Source organism: Polypterus senegalus, chromosome 9 (assembly GCF_016835505.1).
Source record: "Polypterus senegalus isolate Bchr_013 chromosome 9, ASM1683550v1, whole genome shotgun sequence".
Classification (NCBI taxonomy): domain Eukaryota; kingdom Metazoa; phylum Chordata; class Cladistia; order Polypteriformes; family Polypteridae; genus Polypterus; species Polypterus senegalus.
Genome location: NC_053162.1, coordinates 62,078,176 through 62,094,631, shown reverse-complemented (window position 1 = coordinate 62,094,631; position 16,456 = coordinate 62,078,176). Strand labels below are relative to the sequence as shown.

Sequence of the window (16,456 nt, the reverse complement as noted above, 5' to 3'; positions counted from 1 at the left end):
CAGAGCAGAAGATCAGGTCCAAGATATGTCCTTTAGAATGGATGGGAACATCAGTATACAGTACTGCTGGTATCCAAAACTCTCAAGGCAGGATAAAAAGTCTGTAGTGAGAGGGATATTGATATTATCCATACGTATATTAAAATCCCCCAACAGTATTATGTTTGAAGAAATTGTAGATAAACAGCTAAGAAAGATAACAAGGTTGTTCAGGAAATCATTATTTGATTTTAGGTGGGTGGTAGACAGTTGCAATGATGGTAGCAGGCCTGCCGCCAGAAATATTTGGGCCCCAGACAACTGGGTACGTGTGGGCCCCTCTGCCTTCCCCCGGGTCCCCACATGCCAAAACCTTCAAATACGTATACAAAATGATCGAAATGTAGTTTATCTGACAGTGACAATGCTGCATTTATGAATACCATAATGATGAGTTAAGCCTTCTTCAACATCAAAGTTTGACTGTGAGTAAGGAAAGCCAGTGCTAACGGAAGCTCAAAGCAGACTTGAAACAATACATTAATGAGATAGGCCTATGTATTATCTAACGTGTAACGGTACAATTATACCAATGCAATGAATAGGAGTAACATCTGAACATTTTAATAGATACTAACGGTTAGGGTTATCTACATGGTGTACAGTCGGTATGGTAACTTGCTGTATCAAACTTCAAAGTTTTCAAAAAATCCGGGTGATCCAGACTCTTTAGTGATACACACAAAACCAACGCACACTCGTCACTGCTTTAAAAACAACAATAAACATCCAAGCGAATGAATTCTCAAACTACGGACGCGGACTTCTGCTACACCATACACGTCAACATCCACAATAGTGCACAACAATATCGCTGTTGTCTGAGACAGAACAGCGCCTGTGTGTGTGAAATTGAAGTATTCAATTACAGCGGTGAAGTCAATCCATTATTCACGTACACCGTACAACAAACATACTCCTCAACGTCAAGCTGAAGGACATAGGCGTCGGCTCTCCTTTGTCTTTCAGAAGCATGTTGCTGCCGGCCCCCTTTGACAAGTGTGCTTCACATGACACGAGCACGATATCTACTTGCGTGGAGCGTGCGGCTATTAAAACACTCACTTGTATTACTGTAAGCTAAATGATTTAACTTTTCAATTACATGTAACTTGAATAATTGTCCGAATATATATCTACACGCACAACATCAGCATTAAAAAAATCAAGCGTGAAGGGGTCCCCTTCCGTTAGGGCCCCAGACCAGAGTTCCATTTGTCCTCCCCTGGCGGCGGGCCTGATGTTAGTATATCTACTCTCTCTATATATAAAATCCTAAGGCTAAAAGTGCAACGATATTATGTCACATTTTTTGACATGCTATAAATCGGGCTTATTTTAAAACCTACATATATATGTTTGGAATCATTCTTTTCAGAATTTATCGAACATTAATGTGATGTTGTTAGATTTTCAGATCCTTATTCCGTCTTAAAAATATAAACTAAAATATCAAGAACTCATGTCCCACAAGACAGTTCTTTGTGCCAAGACATTTAACCATGCTGGAAATAAAAGACAAAGAGTAGATAACAAAGACAGCTGCTGTACAGGTTTTTAAATATTCACAGCGCCGTGTGAGATGCAGATCATGCGGCACAGCAGAAGCAGCAACCCAGCAGCTGATCGAGCAAAGAGGAGGTAAAAAAAAAAAAATATTTGTTTCCCATTGTATCTCCATATAAGAGGGGGTTTCGGATGAGCGACCACGTCTCCTTGGAGTGTGTTCAGCCCCCCTCTTCACAACACGAGCGGCAGAGACGTGAAGTAGCTGGTGCGTAATGCAGGGGGGTTAGCAAGCAAGCGAACTGGGGGTAACCCCCTAGTATATATGTAATTTTGCATATAGTAATAGGTATAAAAACATGCCACAATTACAGTTATCACAAAGTAATGACCATTGTCATTGTAAAATCTCAGATGATCCCTGTCAGCCTCTAAGCAACAAAGAAAGATAAGTCGGTCAGCTAAAATGGGTGTCCAAAAAAAAAAAGTTATAAAAGCATCATTCAAAATATTTATATAACTCTGAAGGAAGAGTTGTTATTTTCACACATAATTATGTGTTCGTTGTGCAGAGTTCAGAAGTAAAATGCTTTCATGGTGCTCTTATTCCTGTATTATTAGAGTAGCACCTTAAAGATAATAATCAGCCCTCCTATAAGACCATAAATTCTGTTATTCCAAGCAAACTCTTAACACTTTCTTAATACATTGCTTGGCTCTACTCCTTTTTACCAGAAATAGATTCTCTAACTTTTCAATATCACTCCTGTTCTTTCACTCATTCTTGCAATGATTATAGATTGCAACAAAGACTTAAATTAATATGTATCCAAAAATTAGTTCAAACCATTCCTTGCACTCACTTAAAGCAAAAAAGTGACATTTTTAAAAATACATTCTTCTTTCGAAGTTATGAAATGATAATAACTATAATATAAAAGTGTTAGATATGAGTGTGAATGTTTTTGCTATAAAATAAGCTGTCATTATACCAGCAGACAGTAATACAACACTGTGCTTTCATAGGTATAGAGTTCAGTTTAATATCTCAAATGTTAAAAATAAATCCTAGGCAAATATTCAACTCTTGCGCATCTCCATATGTAACTATGCAAAGGAAGGAAGTACATGTAACATATTTTCATACTCAAAAATGCATACAACTAATAATTGTGATTTTAACATTTTATCAGTATGTTCAGTTCAGAGTGTTTCATTATACAGGGATATTCAAGATTTGTTTTGTATTATTCATAATTCAAAGCAACTGCAGACACAGAGTACCTCAGATGGTGCTGCATGCTCATATCTAAAGTCTGGATTTTTAAAGAAACTCTATTATAACAGCTTAGAATTGATTACAAAAGTGGATAATATAAACCTTTGCACTAAACCTTCCTGCTGATAATAACAAGTGCAACTAAGGTCAGCTAGCATGGCTGAAAATGTGTTTGTATTTATATATTCATAAGTGTTTAGCTTCAGATTTAAAACCAGCCACTATAAACAGACATATTAACCCTTAATGCGTGCTGACTGAAAATTCCACAAATGTTCAAGTAAACATGTTCTACCAATGCATGTAAGAGGGATTACATTTTAATTTTTCTTCCATTAAAGAAGTAATTTTTGCTTAAAACTTGATTAATTTTGATAAGTTTACTTGGGATTTGTGTTATGAGATACTGTAAAGGAGTGACTTGGTTTGTTTTTAAGCTTACTAAATTATACAAGCTTTGGCAGACACAGGTGAGGGTGATAGATCTGCTTATGCTTAGCAGGAAGCATTTGTCAAAGATGGCAGAGTTCATGAGATGACAGGAAAGCATATTTTCCAACAGCTGCACTGAAATCAGCTGATGGAAACCTGTGTTATACTTGGAAGAATACCCAACTGCCTTTTATAATAATAAAAAAAGTGCTTTGAAACTCACAGAAGAGGTCTGTTAATTAGGGGAGAAATGTTATAGGACACACTGTTCCTAATACTTGTCATAGCCCTGTTGGTCATTTACGCTGTGCCACCATGGCCATCACACTGTCATTTTGACAGTGTCACATGTCAAGCTGATAAAGATGCCAGTTGGATTTGTCAGATATTTGACTAAAAATAGATAGCAACAACAAAAAAAATATATATTAAATATAGAGTATGTCAATGTTTTGAACATTTCTCTGAGAAGTTAACATTGATGTTTTCCTGCTGATCTGTCAATATTTACATTTTAATCACAATGTTCCAGGTCACATTGTATAACTGTTACAGTTCTCCTGCTGCTGGTGTAGGCTTTGTCATCCCATAACCCTGAAGAATACTGTAACAGACTTGAGACAATAAATGGATGGATTCAATACAGATATATTTGTTCTTTAATAGCGCCTTTCACTGAGTATAGAAACGCAAGATTTACACATAGCCTATGTATAAACTATATGCTAAGTGTAAGTTCCTAAATATTAGCACAAAATGAATTTAAACTGAGTAAAATAAAACTAAAATTCAATAATTAAAATAAATATGGTAAGGACATGTTTCTTTTTTTTCTAAATAATATTTTAGTAAGGGATGTGTTTTCAATATTTTGTTGTGTAAAAAACAACAGGAGAACTGGGAGACTCACCCCCTTAACACTAGAAGTGCCATGTCATGCTCCTGTCCTTCCTTCCTTCCTAAATTGCTGCACTGTAAATGGCCACGTTGTGACATTTTTATTTATTATTTGATTTTTTTTTTCACAAGGAAGAACCCCTATTATGAGCAGAAGTAAAATGACTGAAGGTTGGTACTCAGGTATGATTCATTACTCACCACCGCTGGGGCGCACTTAGCTGCATTTTTATATCCTTTTCACTTTGACAAATGATATCTTGCCAATGTTATTTACATTACTGAAAATTGTTTCCCAAATATGAACTTCTGTCTCTTTGTCACAGTTACAATCACTAACATTGTTTCATAACATGTAATGAAAACATAGACAAATCTTAAAGCTGTTGGCATGCCAGTTATTGCAGATAGGTAAAAAATTACTATAAACACACTTGAAATGGCATTGCAATATTTTCCACACAACTTGAAAAATATTGAGTACACAGCCAGCATTGATTTAATGTGAGAAGGGAAGAACATGTGAGATGACACAATGCTGGGATGAGACTCACTCAGTGTTTTCACAGACACGGAAGGCCCATCAAAGTATGCAAAATTCAAGAATAAATAGAGGATTTTCTTTGTAAAAATGAAGAACCGATGCAATGTGATACTGTTTTGAGTATAGCTTAGATGCTGTCTCACATATTGAATCACATACATATTTTTACATATTGAATTACACACACGGTTTAATGGCAGGTACATATGAAAGTAAAGAATGTTAATTGTTTATTCTAGTACAGTGGAACCTTGGGTCACAACCGTAATTCATTCCAAAACTCTCTTTGCAAACCGATTTGGTTATGACCCGAAGTAATTTCCCCCATAGGATTGTATGTAAATACAATTAATCTGTTTCGGACTGTATGAGCTGTATGTAGATATATATTTTTTTAAAGATTTTTAAGCACAAAAATAGTTAATTATACCATGTAATGCACAGTGTAATAGTAAACTAAATGTAAAAACATTGAATAACACTGAGAAAACTTTGAACAGAGAAAACTAACATTGCAAAAGTTCACGCTATAGCCGTACGAACCGCTCTCTGTAAACACTTTTTTTAATGAGTTTTAAGCACAGGGACAAAAATGTACATTTGAAAAATCCATAATTTACACAAAAACTAACCATAAACAACCAAGAAAACTAACCTTGTATGAATCGAGTTCTGGCATGAAGGAAGTGAGGAGGAACTGGGTGGAGAGGAGATTAAAGTTTTGAGGTAATGTCTGTGACGATGCAGGTTCGCTGCATGCTCCCAACTCGCTTCCGGGAGCACTTAAACCCATCACCCGCGGTAATGTTACCAATGAGTACGACAATCAGGCACTACAAGGGAGCAATCGGATGGTGCAAAAAGCGCCAAGTGCTTTTATTAAAATCATCAAAACAAAAATCAAAAACAAAGTCCAAATTAAATAAAGTGCAGTGCTTTCAGAATCCTTTAATAAAGAAATGATCCCATAAAAACAGAATTAAAGTGAAGGTTAAAATCCAATATAAAAAAGTCTTTATTAAACACAACAAGATTAAAACAATGCTTGAAGCAGTCTCTTTTAAAACAAGCCCGGTGCATTCTTTAACTGCCTTCTCGCGCTCCCTCTCTCTCTCGCTCGCTTGCTCACTGCACAGGGAATGCACAGGGAGAGACTGAACATGTGCAGAAATCATCGGTGCGTATGAACCGGAAGGGAAACTGACTTGTTTGTCACCCGAGTGTGTGGTCGTGAACAGATGTAAAAGTTTGGCAAACTTTTTGGTCGTAACCCGATTTGTATGTGGTCCAAAACGTTCGTGAACCGAGGTTCCACTGTATTTGCATATATTGTTGGATCTGCTGTGTCTGTGAAAGCACTGCGAGAGAACTGTCTTTCAATGCTGTACTCTTCACTTTACAGCTTGCTGGGTCAACAATGTGCCATTTAGGTTAGTTTCAGAGCATTGGTTGCTCCAGTAACTGATCTGGATTTCTTCAGATCTTTCTTTGTAGAACAGGCAAATCCTGATCCTTTTACAAAATAGGATAATTATCAAACTTTTCCACATCTTTAGCTTTATAGATCATGTAATTCTGGCTTAATCTGTTCCAAAAACTCAGGTTTGGAAAATCAAGGTTTTCTTGAAAGGAATTAGCCTGATATCTGTGAATCCTGACTTACTTTAACCAGATTTCTCACTAATCCTGCTTTCTGAAGTTATAGTTTTAAAAAATGTGTGGCACTTCAAGTGTTAAAATAGGTTTCAGCCCCCTGAAAAGGACTTATGTTTAAGGTTTCAGGGGTGGCATCTATTGTCATTTAAATAGTCAATTTTAAAAATGTTCCTTTTGTGTAAACTTTTAATGTAAAAGTAAAATTATAAAACAAATTTAGTATTATTCATCACATATTTCTCCTGGGTGTTAAGACTTCATTTGACTATGTGTGCACTGGCTGTCAAGCCAAACAAGTAGAATCCCAACCAGTAATTTTCAGGTAAAAAGCAAATAAACTTAGAAGCCACCTATGACACACGTTGTGTTTTTTTCTTTGTATTTTTAAAACAATGACAATGAAAAAAATTTTGAGCCTTGTTTGCTTATTTTTGCTTTGCAAAATAACCTAAACTGAGTAAACTATATGGTGATGTTAATAGCACATCAGAAAAGTAGTATTCTACGAATGAACAAACTTGAAGTTAAGGCTAATTTACTTAAAGAAATGTCAGGTTCTTTCCGATATGCCCTAATGTTTATCTTCACACCCTACTGTTGAAATTAATACAAATTCCCCTTTAATAGTGTAATTCAGTGAATTTTCATTCAGCTTTGTAAATTGTAATAAAGGTGCCAGGACTGTAAAAAAACAAGAACAAATTTAATCGATAAGGCTTAAATAATTCCCACTGTTAGTAACCCTTGCTGTGGGTTGTGTTGGTGTTACTGGTGTTCCCAGAAGGAGGTGTTTCATCTCGCAGGGCACCCTGGATATCATTGAGAGGAGTCGCAGAGCACGGCTCAATGGCAACTCTGGTCTGTACCTGGAACTGAGAACGACGACTGCGAGGGCTCTGAGGGCAGATAAAGAGAAGTTTGTTATAGGAATCTGTGAGCAAGTGACATACCATCTGTGGTCTAGTGACCCACATCTTGCTTACAGAGGAATTGAAGCATTATGCACATCTGAATCTGTTCCTCGGAGAGTCAGGGCAGCTGATGGAATGGTCCTTACGGATGACACTGCAGTTGTTACCCGCTGGGTTGGCTACTCTGAGCAGTTGTTCAAAGCTGATCCTCCAGATAGGACTTTGGATATCTCTGGGTCCACGGTTCTTGAGGCTGATCATCCAATTAGCTGTGAACCACCCAATCTCAATGAGATTGCACAGGTGGTGAGCCAGCTGAGTGGGGGTGGGGAAGGCTGCAGGGATCTGTGGTATCCAGGGTGAACTTCTCCAGGTTGGTGGTAAGGCTGTCCTCCAGCAATCTTTGCTTCCATTTGGGACTCTGGTATCATCCCAACTGACTGGAAAAAGGGACTTGTCGTCCCTATCTGGAAAGGGAAGGGTGATTGCCTGGATTGCAGCAACTACAGGGGAAAACACTGCTCTCGGTGCCGAGTAAGGTCCTCGCTAGGGTCGTCCTCAATAGGACGAGCTGCCCTGTGGGACATCCTGAGGATTCACGGGATCTCGAGGTTGCTGGATATCATGGTCTGCCTTACGCTGGTACTGTGAGTGCTGTGCAGAGTGGAGGCAGAACCTTTCCATTTTTCCCAGTTGATTCTGGGGTTCATCAGGGATGTGTTCTTGCTCCTACTCTTTTCAATGCTTTTATGGACTGGGTGTTGGGCAAGATTGTGGGGTCCAGTGGCTGTGGGGCATCAGTTGGTGAAGAAAGGTTCACGGATCTTGACTTTGCTGATGATGCTGTGATCTTTGTGGAGTCAATGGAGGCTCTGATCGGGCACTCAAGAGACTGAGCGAGGAGTCTGAGTGTCTGGGCATGCGAGTTTCTTACCTTAGCAGTGACATTCATGTCTCTGGTGAGTTTTCCTATGAAGTCAGTAGACGGTTTGGGAGAGCATGGGGGGTCATAAGGCTGCTGGAAAGGGGTGTGTGGCGCTCACGATATCTATGGAAAAAGACGAAGGTCCAAGTCTTTAGGGTCTTGGTTCTTCCTGCCTTGCTATATGGTTGTGAGACATGGACACTATCCAGTGACCTGAGATGAAGACCGGACTCCTTTGGTACTGTGCCTCTCCGGAAAATCCTTGGGTACCATTGGTTTGACTTTGTGTCGAATGAGCGGTTGCTCATGGAGTCCCGAATGAGGCACATTATTTGTATTGTGAGGGAATGTCAGTTACAGTGCATTTCCCCGAGGGTGATCCGGCTGGACCAGGCCAAGGGGTCGCCCACGTAACACCTGGCTGCGGCAGACAGAGGGTCATTTTCGGAGGGTGAAACTGGACCAAGTGTATGCCTGGGGGGTTGCAAACCGGAATCCCGAGTTGTTTTGTTGTGTAGTGGGTGTGGCAATGCACCAGTGCATGCTCCCCAGCTTGACTTGATTTGTGTTGTTAGCATTCATCTATCTTATTTTTCTCTGATGAGAAGCTTAGTCACATAACTATGGTGTATCATTTGCTATTAAAGTAACTTATGAGTTTCAAAATCATGATCAGTCTATGTGGAGATATACAACTGCTCCCTTACAAGATAAAGATGTATTTCTTTCACACTTAACAGCCAGCCCTACCTCACCCTCACAATGGTCTGGCATGTTCCCCTAAATGCTAAAACATAATTCACACCCTGATGGTGGCTTATTATTTAATGTCAATCATATGCTTGTGTTATGTTGCATTGAAATTGCTGAAAACATTACTAATGATAGACAGTGCATTAGTCTGCATAAATGATAATGAGATGCCCATTTGGTAAACAAATTATCCAGTTAAACATGTGCATAAGTGATGTTAAACTGCAGGGCTCCACAGAACCTTGACTAATACATGTGCCCTGCTTTGCAGAACATTATAAATCATGCTGTTACTATTTATTATTTAATAAGTACCTTCCAAAGACTTTAGAACTTAAAAAGTGGGTAGCAGCATGAATTAGCCAAGTAGGACCCCAGGGATGACGGAACAAGTCTTCAAAAATCCCCTCACTCACCTGACAGAGCTTCACTTACATCAAGCAAAAGATTTAACAGGCCAGAAGTCAATGGAGATGAAAATAACTTTAGCTGCTTTAAAATGCAGTCAGAGTTATTTCATCCATCATGTGTAGATTAGTGCCAGGGGACAGGCCAAAAATAATAAAAACAGTGATGCTCACCTATACCCCATGACAATAGTCTCATTTTTAAATAAGAGAACTTTACATTTTATTATTAGCTACATTATGTTGACAGTCGGGAGATTTAATTTAGATGTATTTTGTGCTTATTCTCTTTAGTGAAGCCTGAATATAACATAGATATACTGTATGTACAGGCCCATTTATCACCAGACTGAGTGATGAAGCATTTTACACAAATACATCACCTTATGGTTATCAAGAGTTGCATGTTTAAGTGTGAGAGGGGTGGCTCATCAAAATACCTATTCAACTCTTTGCTTAACTTGCTCCTTCTAGTAAAGGTTCCCTGCAGAAATGTGTCAACTGTAGATAGGATGCTTGTCCATGTCAGGGCACTCTCACATATAGTACATGCTTACTTATTTGCTGATACATATTTCCAAGGTGACTTACGGTAACTTATATTTTTGAATGCCTTAACCTTTGGCTTAAGCACTAAGCCACATTGCCACATACTCTCAGCCTGACTTACAATTCAGTATAACTTATAGGGGGAAATCAGAACACCGAGGGAAAACCCATGCAAACAAAGAGAATAAGCAAACTTCAGAAGACAGTGACAAGGCTGTTATTCAAATCCAAGTCCCTGGAGCTGTGAGTCAGAAATTCTAACTGCCACTATGCGAGCATTCCGTACTAACCCCTACTTTCTCTGCTGTTCTTTTTCCAGTTTTCTGTGAAGGCAATCTGTGCCACCACCACCCGATCAAAGCACCGTGCTGTCCCTATATTGATGGATTAAAGGCCAGAGGTCCACATGACCATCATCATCAAGTTTTTTTTATGTGAAGCCTGAAACCATGAGGACTGATTGAGATCATTTTTGATAGGTAAAATGCCTAGAGAGGCCTGGGCGGTCTCATGGCCCAGAACCCCTGCAGATTTTGTTTTTTTTTTCTATTTCAGCCGTCTGGAGATTTTATTTTTGTTTTTCCTGTCCTCCCTGGCCATCGGACCTTACTTTTACTCTATGTTAATTAGTATTGCCTAATTATATATTTTGTCTTTTTTCTCTTTCTTTAATCTGTAAAGCACTTGGAGCTACATGTGAAAATGTGTTATATAAATAAATATTGTTGTTGTTCCTCTAAATAGAATCAGCATAATGGCAGAACTCAAAAAATGTGCTTTTACTGTATATGTATTCGAGCTATACGTGTCATATTTCTAAAAAGCATTTTAATTGCTTAACTGAACACATTAATGAGTATTACTAGTTCACATTACCCTCACTTGCTTGTAACGATGTACAACCTACCTTTGTTTTTCTTAAGGAAATGTCCCAAAAAACAGTTAAAAAAAGACAGATGCATGAATGGAAGGGTGGAAGAGTATCTCATTCATAATGTCCTAATTCAGAACTCTGATGAGGAAAAAATATCAGAAAGAAATTACCTGAGTGGTGCATTTTCTCTAATACAATCCCTTTGGTATAATAGATGCTGGAACATTGAAAATATCCAAAGGAGAAGCAATTGAGAACTGTACTCTCAAGATGCGCTGAGAAATAATAGCCATATTATCCCATCAGCGGCTTTCTCAGCCTGACAACATTTTGAGTATCCTCTGTCTGTGCGCTAAGTGTTTCAATTATGGGATCTTCAAAGGCTGAAGCTAGTGTTTTTGAGGTTGATTTATCTCTATCTGAGAGCAACGCTGATTAAAATTAAAAAAAAAAAAACAGTCAGCCTAGTGATCTTAACAGTAAAGGAAAGAGTCCACTATTTTGTTACAAAAAATGATGGATGTCAATAACATAATTAACTGTGTTGGTATTTTTACTGGAAAACAACTTCTCTGGCAGTTAAACATGAGGAGCTGTGCCTTCATATCTTTTTCAGACAAGTGTCTAGGCAGGTCAAATATTGGTCCTGGCCTGATTGGAATTGATGATGTTGATGAAAGCTGTGCCAGGTGAAAAAAGACAATAACGTTAATTACTTTTTTTCAAGCAGTAATGCAGACCATAGCCTGTCTAAATCAAGAGAAGAGGAGAAGCTTTCGGATCATTGTATATAAGACTTTTAAATAACTCACTATAAGTCAATGACTCGGAAATGCTGGCAAATGTAAACATTAGTAAGAAGTGGCTCAAAGTGTTATCAAAGGAAAATCACTTTTTTTCCACATGAAGGTATACATTTCTGTTTTAACAAGACATATAAAGAGGCAAGAGACCTATATAACTCTTCTTTATTAACACTTTTTTGTTTTACTTCAGTTTGTCTTATTCACTGGGATATATTTCATTGAATGCACTAGAGGAATAAACAGTCTCTTGCTTGCAGAAAAGCCAAATGTCACAGACTTGAAATTAATGCAAAGTAGTTTTTTTTTCTTGCATTAGTCATAAATTTTACTTTTGCTCCCCTACCAATATTGATTGCTTGCAATTATTACTTACACTGTTGCTGTCACTTCATTTAAAATTGCAGAAATAAGAAATGAAGTACCAAACCATATTTTTAATATTATTAAATGGTGCAGCCTGCTGTCCAACTAACATAACCAACATTTCAGCGGATCCAGCAAGTAATTACTCATTCATGGCTAAAAAAACTATTCATTGCTAGAGAATGTAAATTAAGATTTACACCCAACATTTAAATATCTAACAACATTTTTGTTAAATTGAGTTTATTTATATATCCCAGCAAAGTATTCCAATAACTCACACAAATTAATCACACATATATATTAATGAAATAACCCATCTTGAATTAATGCATATTCTGCCTTGATTTATATTGCTGTACCAGCAATCTTTCATTATGAATTCATGGGGACATATGGCTTAGTAGTTGCATATAAATATGACAGGGAAAATCATTCACAAGCATTTAAAATGAGTAAAATAATGTAAATTCATAATTGATTTATTTTTATTGAATGAAGGAAGAATAACTCTTGAATTAACTAGGCATAAATGAGGAGACTTTTATAATAACTAGTGCTAATTTGTTATGATTTGCTATTTCTCCCAATCAACTAAAATGCTTTTTGGTCACTCTTATACATAATATAATATACACTTTTCATCACTTCTCAGGTATTCAGGTACATTATTTCTTGAGAATGTCACAACATGTTCATATGAACATATACATCACTGGTAATTAGTGTCCACTTACTTAAAATAGTAATCATACTCAAAATCGAAATTATTACAACAAAATGAGAAGTTTTGAGAAATGTTCCCATGATCTCTGGAAATTCAGAGAATATCAATTAAAAAAAGACTTTCACTTACATTTATTTGATTGTCTTCATTTGTAGCTGATTGGAAAAGTGGCTCATCATCAGTAGACATGTCGCTGTCTTCTTGTTGGATGTTCCTATGCAGGTTTCTTCTAAACAAAGCACTCATTTTCATCTGAGACAAAATAAATAAAGAAATAAAATTGATGTGTACACAAAGAAGAATGAAACGGAAGTCACATGTGGTCTTAGAAAGGTCTGTAAAACATTACATAAACTTGAATAACATTTTAAAATTTTGCAACTTTAAACAATCAACAGTGGCAACACTAACTTATTAGAAATGTGAGACCCCATGCTCAGATGCCAATATGTTCATGTGTTTGTGTTCCAGTGTCTCCTTTATTTTGAGCACATTGTGACCAGCTCTATTGACAGAAATCCTGAACTGGTCCAGAGTTGCTGACTGAGAAGACTCTTTTATATGCTTTCAGCTGTGCTGGGCTTTTTGTTTCAAAAGGACCTGATGTGAATTTTCTTTGAGCTCAATAATGATTTTACTGTTTACAACTGAAGGTGTAAATGTATATGCAGTCAAAGAGGTTTACACAGAAAATATATAATTTGATCATAAGAAATAATTAATTCCATGAACAAACACCTGTAAAACCCTAACATTATAAAATGATGCCTGTATTAATGTTCAAAAAAATTAATGAATGAACTGAGACTCTGGTAACTTTGTCTGCATGTATTTTAGAAACTGCATGTTTTAAATTCAGTGCTGGTAGAAGACAAAGCCTGTGCTGTCAGCCATGGGTGCTAGGGACAAACTAATTTATACTGGTAGCAGTATACAGTCCAGGGCACATTAACACATACTGTACGTACACTCATTTCAGGCCAACGTGGAGACACTGATGAATCTAATCTGCAAAACGTGGGAATGTGAGAAGAAAATGAGAATGCCTACAGAAAAGCACAAGAAGAGATTTTGATGGAACCATTATTGAAAGTAGTTTTCTTTTTGTATCCTGAATCACTTGTTTTACTTTGGGTGACAGAGGTTTACATACCTTCTGTCATATCCTGACACCATCATGAAAATTATGGGATACCTGGGACTGTGGGATTATTTTTGGTGAGAGGGAATACACACAATTGATAGCTACTGATGAAAAACAGTGGTCTTATAACTAAGCAGTATCCTATTTACTCTGGCAGAAAAACAGAAACATGTTCTGTAGACTCAGCTTGTGGCAACAATATCTACGAGCAAAAGAACAACATTACATTACATAAAGAACATCCATCCATCCATTTCCTAATGAAGCCTATCCCACCAATTATTGGGAACAAGGCAGGGACAGGGCATCAGTCCACTGCAGGTTGAACAGAAAAAGACTTTTGCACACATCAACACAAGTCAGGTTTAACAACACAGATTTGCCTAAACTCCAGGTCTTTGAACTGTGGAAGAAAACTACCTGTGTTGTGATTCTAGCATCACATGACAGCAAAACAGGTCAAAAATATCTACAAAAAAGGGTCAGAATCCTAAAAGGCCTACCCAAAAATAGGTGTTAACCCAGGGGAGTCTGACTCTCGAAGGCTGTGAGGCTTCAGTGTCCAAAGGTCCAAAGAATGAGAACTAGCAAAATATTATCATGTGCCATAATATAACTAGAATATCAAAAATATCAACAAGTATCCTTCAAAATAGGGAAAATAATAAAACTCTGGCTTTCAGAGACAAGTCCCTTAAGGAACTTTGGATTATCATGTCCCAATATATATCCAGAATAACAAAAGAAAATATCAATAAATATGCATCAAAAGAGGGAGAACCATAAAAATCTGATTTGAGGAGAGAAGTCCCTCAAGGAGTTTTATAAATGAAAATAGAGGAATGCACAGGAAAGGCAATCTAGAGAAAATAAGTCTCAAACTGATATCCAGAACAATAATCCAATAAACAAAAAATCAGAAGCTCAGGAACAAAGAAATGGCAATAGTCCCACAAAATCCTCCAAAGTGCATTTAATGAACCACAAGGAACCCACTTTCCCATGTTGCGTTTAATAGCTGGGGTGGCTGGAGGTCTTTTAGTGGTGAGATAAGAGTGGTCTCGCCAACAAAATACAAGGAATTTAGCAAAACACAGTCATATACATAAAAAGTAAATAATAAATAAATAACAACTAAATCATAAATAACAGATATAATATATTAAAAATACCTACTAAATATATGGACAGAAAAAATTAACAAAAATGACTGAAACAAGTAATTAATACTGATAACTGAATGAAAAAGACAAAAAAAGAAATTTAAACATAAGCCAGTGGAAGAACCCTGGCTAAAAAATACCAACCTAGAGGAAACTTATGCAGACACAGGGTGAACATTGTGAACTGGGACCTGGACACAAGCAGACGGACATCGTATGTTCACCCACAAACACTATTTATTTACAATATTTACAATCTTTGACTCAGTGCACTTCCCAGTGCCTCCAGCACCGTTCCCCCAAATGTCCAGGCCTCACAGTCTCTGTGCCTCTCTCTTGGCCGCCTCCCGTCCTCTCTCCAGCTCTGTCCTCTTCCACCCGACATCCACCAATGACTGGAGGGAGGTGGTCCCTTAAATAGGAACCCGGATGTGCTCCAGCTGCTTCCCGGCACTCCTCTGAAGACACACCCCAGTGTGATGGAAATGACGGGCTGCGCACCCGGAAGCCCTCCGGGTGTCCCCTGTCTTCTTCCCCCCGGCACTTCCTGGTGTGGCGGAAGTGCTGGGCTCCAGAATTCTACAGGCACCGGGGTGCCGCCTGGCGGTGGCCACGGGTCCCTACAGGGCTGGGCTTCCAAGCTCTTTACCCGAGGCCCCCAACATAACCAGGACAGACGCCCCCTCGCGGTCTGAAGAAGGCACAAGCCCTCCTCTGGTCCTCCTGGGCGTCCCGGCCGGGGACCACAATATACAAACCAACACATAAACACTGAAACTAAGTTTGACCTGGTTTTTAGCCAATTTTGTTTTTATCTTCTATATCGTATGTTGTCCCATTCATGAGTACTGAGTAATAATGACATTAAATGATCGATATTTGACATTTTTAATTTTTACACCATGGCATTTGTAGCTAGGGGCTTGTCTTATATGTTTAAATGTGACATCACAACTGCATGGTCAGATAGTCTTGATCACTCTCTTATTTAAGGCTGTTCTGTGTGTTCTATTGTTGTGTGAACTTTATTTTAAAGGGAAGACCTTTTATTGGGCTTGAAGACATTGCTTTCTCTGGCAGTTTCCTTCTGAGATTTTTTTACTTGCAGTTTTACATGTATTAATTGTTTTTTACTATAAACTAATGCTTTTCCATTATTTTTGCTACTCATTTCTTAGACTTTTGTGTATTGGAGCTGGCAATGTACTGACTGCTCTTTTTAAATTGTCTATAAAAAGCACCTTAATGTATTAAATGCACTGACCTTTTTGTCCCACAGTCATTATAGATCGAGACATGCATGGAGACATGCATAGCAATGAGTGCCAAAGAAATTGTCGCCAGCTGTGATCTTACAAACTGGGGAAAAGCTTCAACAATTGACTCTTATACATGTTCAACTAGATTAAAAGGAAAGGTTTGACTTACAGAGCTAAACAACAAAAATACAGACAACTACATTTCTTTCTTTCTTTCTTTCT

General features: G+C 37.8%; 1 protein-coding gene across 1 annotated transcript in view; it reads right to left on the bottom strand.

The window, feature by feature from the left end:
- LOC120534948 (ninjurin-2-like) overlaps positions 1-12,895 on the bottom strand; it is a 119,779-nt gene extending 106,884 nt beyond the window's left edge. The window contains exon 1 of the mRNA XM_039762457.1: positions 12,798-12,895. Within this exon, the coding sequence (XP_039618391.1) occupies positions 12,798-12,857 (60 nt within the window). The 5' untranslated portion in view covers positions 12,858-12,895. The remainder of the gene's footprint in view (positions 1-12,797) is intronic.
- Between the last annotated feature and the right edge of the window lie 3,561 nt (positions 12,896-16,456).